This window comes from Malaclemys terrapin, chromosome 16, assembly GCF_027887155.1.
Source record: "Malaclemys terrapin pileata isolate rMalTer1 chromosome 16, rMalTer1.hap1, whole genome shotgun sequence".
NCBI classification, from domain to species: Eukaryota; Metazoa; Chordata; order Testudines; family Emydidae; genus Malaclemys; species Malaclemys terrapin.
The window spans coordinates 4,155,494-4,165,269 of NC_071520.1; the positions used below are offsets into that span (position 1 = coordinate 4,155,494).

The window sequence follows — 9,776 nt, forward strand, 5'->3', positions numbered from 1 at the left end:
CCCTATTTTCCACCCCCAACCCCGTGGCTATGGCTGCAAAGTGGATCCCCGTGGGCTGAGAGCCTCCCGGAACAACCAGCAGGGCTGGAGCCTAGGGGAGGAGGCAGATGGGCCTGTCCCCTGCCCTCTTGGTGTCCCTGGGCCAGGTTCCTGCAGGGGCCAGGTGTGAGGGATGGGGGGCAGCTGCAGCCTGGCTTCAGGAGAAGAGGCTGCACTGTTTCTGGGTGTCACTGCCAGGAGTATTCCTGGCTGAGCCGCACCCACATCCCCCCTGCTCTGGCTCCCAGGATCAGGCACTCGTCCTCCCCCTCCCCGCTGGCTCCCACCCATGGCTGAGATCCCCAGCACAGGCTGCGCTGGGCTAAGCCCAGACCTGTGTTTAGAAGGCAGGTGCTGCTCCAGCTCCCACCAAGGGAGCAGCTGGGAGGGAGGAAGGGGAGCCCCGGCCCGGCTCCACCAACCCATGTCCTGGACACAGGGCAGACCCCAACTCAGCCCCTGGCTCTGCTGCAGGGCCCAGCTCCTGCTCTGTCCATCAGCCAGGGCCAGGCCCAGCAAGGGGGTTTCCCTCCCCTGCAGCTGGGGAGCCAGCAGGGGGCAGCCCCTAACAGCCCCAGCTCTGGTCTGAGCTCCCCGTTGGAGCCACCAGCTGCAGCCTGACTCCAGTGCTGGTTCCCCGCGCCCCCCACCCAGAGCCCCTGTTGTGCTGATGGGGGGTGGAGGGGTGTTTGCTGTAATGAGCTGGGGGGGGCTCTGTAGCCCCCCTCCCCCGCCCGCTGGGCCAGAGCATGGCTCCACCTTGAGCCCAGCCTACGAGGACCACCAGTCGCTCCCACCCCACACTGGCTCCAGCTGTGCAGGGCCAGCCAGCTGCATGGGACAGGCCCTCCTAACGCACGCGTGGGGTAGGGCTCTGACAGACACCCCCCACCCCCCCTGAAGAAGATTACACACTGCAACAGGTGGGGTGAAGGGGCCTTTATTCCAGCTCTGGACACAAGCCGTGGACCACAGCGCAGATGGCAGGGGGCAGCGACCCTGTGCCCTCTGGGACTCAGCTCATCCACCCTCAGCACCCAGAGCTTTCAGCTGAGGGCTTCATTCTGTCCCTGCAGGCAGGGGGCCCTGACACAGCACAGAAGCACTAGCAGGCTGGTCCGGGAGCCACAGGACTGCCTGTTAACAGCCAGGGGAGGGCAGCTGACCCAGGGCTGGTATAGACCATATTGTGCCCTGTACAACGCCCCCTGGGGGGCAGAAGCTGTGTCACCCCTACCAGTGGGGTGGATGCACAGCTCCAGTCTGGACACCCCTCCCCATGCCCACGTTTGGCTGCTCTCTATAGATCTGGGTGTTCCTGGTTGCCAGGCTTCCTGGGGGGCTCGCTCTTGCCTGCGGGAGCTGGGGGGGAGGGTGCTCCAGGGCTCTGCTCCTTCGCTTGCAGGGTGGGCAGAGGCCTGGCTGGGGCGAGCTGGAACTCCTCAGGCACCGGGGCATCAGGTGCCTCCTTGCGGTAAAATCCCAGCTCCTGCACCAGCTGGTTAATCTCCTCCCGGCTCATGTCACTCAGGGGAATTCTCTGCAAAAACAAACAAACCAGGAATTGCTGTGCCGGACATCCAGCAGCCCTGGCCCAGCACCAACTGGCCCACTGCTAGTCACAGCTGGGCCAGCAACTCAACTCCCTCCCACAGCTAGGACCAGGGCTCCTGTCAGTCCAGCACCATGAGCGCCAGCCCCACTGGCTTTCACAGGATGACTGCAGAACGCATCCCCACAGCCAGAGCTCCCACCCTGCTCCCCACAGTGCCCCCTGCTGGCAGAGGCTGGGACAAGAGTACCCAGGAGCACCCTCTCCCCCCACCCAGCCAGCTCTTACCTCCAGCTCCTCGTATCTGAAGCTGAGCAGCACAAGCTCAGGGTCGGCTCCGGGGAGATGCTTCATCACCAGGTTGTGGCTGGAAGGTGCCCTTAAGGATCCTGGCAGTGATGGGGCAGGGCCCTGGCCTGGCATCACTGCATCAGCATCCACTGACCACGGCCTGGGGGACTCAGGGCCCCAGGCCTGGAAGTTGCAGGGTCCTCTGTGTCCCCTAGGCTGGGAGAGCAGGGCACGGGCCCCTGGCTGGCGTGAGATTCACTGAGCAGCCCAGCAACCCCCAGGCTAGCTCCTGGGATGACACCGGCCCTAGCACAGTGTCTAGGGAAGCAGGGGGCTGGTGGGAGGCAGTGTGGGGTTTAGCCTCCAGCAGGTGGGGTGCAGCATCTCTGCTTCCCCTCCCCCCAGGCACAGGGACTTGATGCTACTTCTGAGGGTAAAGGGAGCCCCCATCCCCCGCAGCCCTGGAGCCACCACCACATCCCATAGCGCGGGGCGGGTTAGTGGCAAATGGTCATCAGGCTCCAGAGTGAGCACTCAACTGGGGTGAATGGGAGCTCTTGGCCCAGGCTGTCTGCAGACTCAGGCAGGCGCCACAGACCCACAGCCACGCACGGGGGTTCACAGCCTTGCAGGCTGGAAATGTGAGCTTGGATCTTGGAGCCAAATCCCGGGGTTGCCAGCCCCCTCCCCATCCACGGCCCGGCCCAGCAAAGGATACTACAGAGGGATGTCCTCGGTGACAAAGGCCTTCACCTGGAAGGGAGCAGAGATGAGCGCCGCCCCCGAGACACCCCAAAACGGCCAGGAGGGCTCCCCCACACCACAGAACCGCCAGGGAAAGCAGGAGGCTGCATGAGAACTGTGCACCTGCCCATCCTGCCAGAGGGGTTTGGCAAAGCACTGAGATAGCCTGGCCCCGGCACAAGCAGCGCCTGGGGGAGGAAGGACCCTAGGAGGAGGCCAAGGGGGTGCCCCAGTCCCCTATAGGGCAGCCCAGTTAAGGGGGTGGGGCTCCCAGGGAACGGCAGCACTCACCTCCTTCAGGCGGCTCAGCCATCATCCTCCGCAGGTCTGCGGGAAAGGGAGCGCATGGGGAGTGAGAGCTGCCCCCAGCCACCCCCTAATCCCATTGCAATCTCCCCACTATCCCCCCTGCAATTCCACCAGCAACCCCCCCCATTGCCCTGCAGCCCCACCTGTAACCCACTTCCACAGCCCCACATGCCCCCTGCAATCCCACTTAATCTGGCTTTGCACCCCCACCCCCACCCCTCTGTAGGGCACCTCTCCAAATCCCAGGGCCCCATCCTTCCCTCTGCTCCATCCCACTGACCCCACCCAGACCCAGCTGGTCCTTCTATGGCCCCCATCAGCAGGGTGTCTGAGCTCTTCCCAGTCTGTAATGGGTTGGGGCTGTGCAGGGCTTGCACCCCCAGGCCAGTGAGTTGCCAGGGTCCCACAAGGAGCCTGTGGCAGAGCAGGGGCCCCCCAAGTTCTCGGGGCCACCCTTCCTCTCCTCCCCTGGGCAGGGTGGGCTGCTCCTAGCTGGACCCGGCCCCTCCCCGCCTGCTCCTGCCCCACACTGGGCTCCTCCATGTCACCAGGAGAAGCAGAATGCCTGGTTGCCATGGTAATGAAGCAAGCATCAGGTTGTCCTAGTAAGAGGTCATGATAATGGTTTCCAGGGGAACTCATTGGGAGGCTCCACCCCCTTCCCCAATCAGAGTTTGGAGGTTCATCACCACTAGGGCTGTGCCTCTCCCCACCTACCACTGGTATGTGGTCACCAACCAGCTGCCCCATAGTACTGCCCCCTACCCCCAGGTCATCTGCCCCCCATCCCAGCACGCTGGCCCTTCCCCAGCTTCCCGGGGACCCCTCCCTGGGATGGGGAGGGTGGATGCCGGTGGCCACTTGCCCCGGGGTTAATCGCTGGGTGGAGGTGGGACCCAGGTGGTAGCTCCTCTCCCATGTAGTCTGGGGCGCTCAGATCTCAGTTCTGGTTCCAGCCCAGGTCTCCCCAGAAGGATTTGGGGTACCTCGCCCAGGGGTTCGGCAGACCCCCGCGGCACGGGGTCCAGCTGGGCTCTGGAGCGCAAGGTGGCAGGGGTACCCCAAGGCGCGGCAGAGGAGAAGGCTCTCACTCCCGGGACGGGACGGGTGATGCGCCTCTCCCCAGGTAGCAGCCAGCGACCGGCTACGGGCGGTCCTGCTCCAGCCCCCCGGGATCGGCCTCCCCCCACCCGGCTACTCGGGTTCCAAGCGCTGGCCCAGCAGCCCGCTCACGGGGCCCCCCTCGCTCGGGGGCGGGGAGAGCTTGGGGAAGAGGGATGCGCTGAGACACCGGCCGGGGAGGCAGGACACCCGCCCCCATCTTGCCTGGACACCCCACGTTCAACTTCCTGCATGACCCACTCCTTATCCCCAGGGCTCGGCCTGGCCCCCAGTCCCCGATCCGCCCCCGCCCGCCCGCCCCCTCGTTTCCCAGTGCTCGCCCCGTCTCGATCCCCCCGTGCCCGCCCCCTCGCTCCCCAGCGCTCGCCCCGGCCCGATCCCCCCGTGCCCCGTGCCCGTCCCCTCGCTCCCCAGCGCTCCCTCCGGCCCGATCCCCTCACGCCCCGTGCCCACCCCCTCGCTCCCCAGCGCTCGGCCTGACCCCTATCCCCCCGTGCCCGCCCCCTCGCTCCCCAGCGCTCGGCCTGGCCCGATCCCCTCACGCCCGCCCCCTCGCTCCGGCCCGATCCCCCCGTGCCCCGTGCCCGCCCCCTCGCTCCCCAGCACTCGGCCTGGCCCCTATCCCCCCGTGCCCGCCCCCTCGCTCCCCAGTGCTCGGCCTGGCCCGATCCCCCCGTGCCCGCCCCCTCGCTCCCCAGCGCTCGGCCTGGCCCGATCCCCCCGTGCCCCGTGCCCGCCCCCTCGCTCCCCAGCGCTCGGCCTGGCCCGATCCCCCCGTGCCCCGTGCCCGCCCCCTCGCTCCCCAGCGCTCGCCCCGGCCCGATCCCCCCGTGCCCCGTGCCCGCCCCCTCGCTCCCCAGCGCTCGCCCCGGCCCGATCCCCCCGTGCCCCGTGCCCGCCCCCTCGCTCCCCAGCGCTCGCCCCGGCCCGATCCCCCCGTGCCCCGTGCCCGCCCCCTCGCTCCCCAGCTCTCGCCCCGGCCCGATCCCCCCGTGCCCCGTGCCCGCCCCCTCGCTCCCCAGCGCTCGCTCCGGCCCGATCCCCCCACGCCCCGGCCCGTCTCGCTCTCCAGCCCAAAGCAGCGGGTGGTTCCCCGCGCCCCCCGCCGTTACCTCCACCTTGCCCCGGGCCAGCCCCTGCAGCTTCCCCCAGTCCGGCTCGTAGGCGCGCAGCGGCGCCAGCAGCCCGGCCAGCAGCAGGAGCAGGCGGCGCATGGGGCCGGGCCGGGCGTGCAGGGGGGTCGGAGCGGAGCCGGCTGCTGGGGCCGCTGCCACGTCGGAGGGAGGGGAGGGCGGCGGTGCAAGCCGGGAGCTGCGCCCCCGCCTGTCCGGCCGCGAGGGGGGGTTCCGGCCCCTCCCTATGGCACGGCGCCTCCCGGAGCGCTCCGGTCCCGGGGGGCAGAGCGGGCCCCAGCCACTGACAGCCCCCGGCTGGAGCTGGAGGGACGCAGGTTCGCTCCCCACCAGCCACACAGGCAAAGCGGCCCCAGGTTAACTCAGGACTTGGCTCCAAAGGGAAACCTAGGGGCGTCCCTCACCACACCGGGATCATGGTAATTCCGGAGTGAGAGCGTGCACATGGGCCCTGCACCAGGACAGCTGCAGCTCGGTAATTGTCCTGGTAAATGGAGAGAATCCCTGGTGTTTAATTAAATTGGGGCAAAAGGCCATGTGGAGGCTCTGATTTCAGTGTAAACCAGGCTTGTTTCATTTAGGTTTGTGTTTAAGCTAAACCAAAATGAGCTGCTCTTAAATCAAAATAAGTGTGTCCCCGCAGGAGTTAACTAAACCAGTTTAATTAAACCAGCACCAGTTGTGTGTAGACAAGGCCCCTAGGCGATGCTCTGGAACTGCTCCCCACAAAGCCAGTCAGGACTTTGGGGTGCCTCCTCTCCCTTGGAGCAGACTGTTTTTAGGGCAAGAAGCTCACATGGCTTCACCTCCTGGGTCTGACCTTGGAGCATTCAGCATATGCCCCTCCGTGCACTTCCCACAGCGAGTCCACCCAGGCAGGGTCCTGGGGAAGCCAGAGGGTTCTGCACCCCCCACTTCGCAGTCAGACGTGACTCTTAGCCAGCCAGTAAAACAGAGGTTTATTAGATGACAGGAACATGGTCTAAAACAGAGCTTGTAGGTCCAGAGAACGGGACCCCTCAGCCAGGTCCATTCTGGGGCCCAGTGAGCCAGACAACCCTGTTTGCACTTACTCCTGGTCCCCAGCCAGCTTCAAACTGAAACCCCCTTCAGCCCCTTCTTTCTGGCCTTTGTCTTCTTCCCGGGCCAGGAGATCACCTGAACTCTTTGTTCACCTTTAGCTGTCCCCTTGCAGGGGGCAAGGGCCCCGGCCATTTGTTGTTAGGAGACAGAGTGCTGGCCATTTATGCACACTGGCCTTTATCCCAACACCTAGAGACTTAAGAAATGCGAAGGGGAAACTGAGGCAGACACACAGTATTCAGAGGAAACATTAAGAACAGTCCCACTTCGTCACAATTATAAACAAGAACTAAGTTTGTTAATTACAAAAGGTGAATTTTAAGTGGTAAAGAGATAGCAAACAGAACAAAGCAGATTACCAAGCAAATAAAACAAAGCATGCAAACTAAGCTTGCGTCACTAAGGAAATTGGTTACAAATAGTAATTCCTCACCCTAGATATTGTCTTAGGAAGATTCCTTCACAGGCCAGATATCTATCCAGCCTGGGTCAAGCAGTTCTTCCCCACCCCGCTCAGGGCCAGTCCTTTTGTTTCCAGGTGTTTTCAAGTACCCCTCTACCTCGATATAACGCTGTCCTTGGGAGCCAAAAAATCGTACCGCATTATAGGTGAAACTGCGTTATATCGAACTTGCTTTGATCCACAGGAGTGCGCAGCCCCACCCCCCGGAGCACTGCTTTACCGTGTTATATTGGGTCGTATTATATCGGGTCGTGTTATATCAGGGTAGAGGTGTATCTCTTTGGGCAGAGAGGTGAAGGAGAAATGAACTGAAGACCTTGATTGTTTTCCTCCCCCACCTTATATAGGATTTCCAGAGGCGGGAATCCTTTGTTTAATTCCCCCACCTCCCAGTGGAAAAGTTCAGCAGTCGAACTTTTCGTGAGTGATGTACCCGAGAATTCGGATTCTAATATCTAGACTGAATTGTTAAATCTAGTCACCTACACTGGGTTATTGCTGATTCTGTGCTCTGTGTATCACATGACTTTTACAAACTAACTTTATATTTGTGGCTAATCTTAGCACTATACCCAGATGTACAGACACTCTTTTCCCAACCTATGTGTTACACATTTTTTTTAACATTAGCTTTAATACAATTTTTATATCAGGTGAACCAGGTCACCTGACTCTGTAGTATCACAGCATCAGTGGCGTAGCCAGCTTCTAAGAGGAGGGGGAGCAAACATAAAAAAGGCACCCCGCCTTGTCTCCTCCTCTGGCCACGCCCCCCTTGTCTCTTCGGAGGTACGCTAAGTGCTGCATTAGGGGGGCTGTGTTGGTGAGTATCTGAGTGTCTGCTGCTGGGACAGTTGGTTGGTTTGACCGTGTGCTTGATTCCTTGCTTGTTTGTTTGAAAAGTGTGAATTGGGAGTGCTTTGTTCCAGCTGGGCCTTGAGTGGGCCTGACTGGTATATAAGGGCAGTCAGCAGCGAACCAGCTGAGCGGCGAACAGCAGAGGCTAAGAGCGGGAGTTTGCCTGGGAGTTCGCATGGGGAGAGCACACCGAGGCTTTCATCTGCAGGTTTCTCTGAGTAGTTCCTGCAACAGTTGAGGAAGCTCTTAAGAGGACGGTGATGTGGAAGGTGAGCGATCAGCTGTTGTCACCTGCACAGGTTGTGCCATGTTTGTCTTCCTTCCTACAGGACAGATGCGACTTTGTCTGTACAAAGTGCAAGCTGGTCTCCATGTTGGAAGAGAAGGTTCGAGGGCTGGAGAAACGAGTGTCGACTCTGCGTTGCATAAGGGAAAATGAAGATTTCCTGGACAGACGTCAGGAGATGCTTCTACGGCCACAATGTTCTGAAGTCTCCTCCTCCGGCCGCCCGCCCCTCCCCCCCATAGCTTCTCCGGCCACCATGCTGTGCCCCACCCCCCCCGCTCCTGCGGCCGTGCCCACTGTCCCCCCCGCGGCTGCCGGCCGCCAGCCTGCTTCCCCACCCACTCCTCCAGCCGCGTGCCCGCTGCCCCCCCATGGCTGCCGGCTGCGCTGTGGGCGGCCAGCCTGCGCCCCCCCCTCGCTCCTCCGGCCACCTTTGGAAAGCCGCCGCTTTTGGCAAATTTGCTGAGGGGAAGCGGCTGCTTCCCCTACACCCCGCTAGCTACGCTACTGCCCAGCATCCATGAGTCATGGCAGGATGGAGTGTCCACAGGAAGGCGGAGCTTTTCACAGTCCGTTGTCCTCGCTGGTGAGCCACCCGCCCGGCCTGGCTTTTCCATTGTTGTACCTGAAGTGTTAGCAGTGGGCGTCACCCAAAGTAGCATGGCTGATATACAGATACAACCTTTCCAATGAGATCTCACAAGACCCATCTAACATCTCCGTTATATCATATTCATATAACAAGCATATTTTCATAAAGACTGTGGAGTGCAACGTCACAGTCCCAGTTATGAATGTAAAATGATGGGGTCTAAATTAGCTGTTACCACTCAAGAAAGATCTGGGAGTCATTGTGGATCATTCTCTGAAAACATCCACTCAATGTGCAGTGACAGTCAAAAAGGCAAACAGAATGTTGGGAATCATTAAGAAAGGGATAGAGAATAAGACAGAAAATATCATATTGCCTCTATATAAATCCATGGTACATGCACACCTTGAATACTGCCTGCAGATGTGATCGCCCCATCTCAAAAAAGATACATTGGAATTGGAAAAGGTTCAAAAAAGGACAACAAAAATGATATGGGGTATGGAACAGTTTCCGTATGAGGAGAGATTAATAAGACTGGGACTTTTCAGCTTGGAAAAGAGACGACTAAGGGGGGATATGATTGAGGTCTATAAAATCATGACTGGTGTGGAGAAAGTAAATAAGGAAGTGTTATTTACTCCTCATAACACAAGAACTAGGGGTCACCAAATGAAATTAATGGGCAGCAGGTTTAAAACAAACAAAAGGAAGTATTTTTTCACACAACGCACAGTCAACCTGTGGAACTCTTTGCCAGAGGATGTTGTGAAGGCCAAGACTATAACAAGGTTCAAAAAAGAACTAGATAAATTCATGGAGGATAGGTCCATCAATGGCTATTAGTCAGGATGGGCAGGGAGGGTGTCCCTAGTCTCTGCCAGAAGCTGGGAATGGGCGACGGGATGGATCCCTTGATGATTCCCTGTTCTGTTCATTCCCTCTGGGGCACCTGGCACTGGCCACTGTCAGAACAGGGCCGGCTCCAGGCACCAGCCAAGCAAGCTGTTGCTTGCGGCAGCAGCTTGTAGGAGGCGGCATTCTGCCCAATCCTAGGGCGGCACGGCTGCTTTTATTTATTTATTTATTTTGATTATTTATTTATTTATGGTGGTGTTCCGCTCCGGCCGCCCTGTAGGGGGCAGCGGCGCAGAGGACGGGCGCGCCCTGCAGCAAGCCCGGCAGGGCAGCCAGCGTCCTTCCCTCCCAGCCAACCGGAGCAGCACAGAGCCCTCCCGGCAGGCGGCAGGGCTGCGTGGCAGCGCCCCGCTGAAGCCCTGGCCGCCCCCCTTCTCTCTCTTCCC

General features: G+C 60.6%; 1 protein-coding gene across 1 annotated transcript; it reads right to left on the bottom strand.

Moving 5' to 3' along the window:
• Positions 1–963: 963 nt before the first annotated feature.
• On the bottom strand, positions 964–5,391 carry SELENOM (selenoprotein M). Its single transcript, XM_054006772.1, has 5 exons — positions 5,170–5,391; positions 2,918–2,953; positions 2,601–2,635; positions 1,880–1,958; positions 964–1,579 (listed from the first exon to the last, which is right to left on the bottom strand). The coding sequence occupies exons 1-5, from the start codon at positions 5,269–5,271 to the stop codon at positions 1,340–1,342; spliced, it is 492 nt and encodes a 163-aa protein (XP_053862747.1). The 5' UTR covers positions 5,272–5,391; the 3' UTR covers positions 964–1,339.
• Between the last annotated feature and the right edge of the window lie 4,385 nt (positions 5,392–9,776).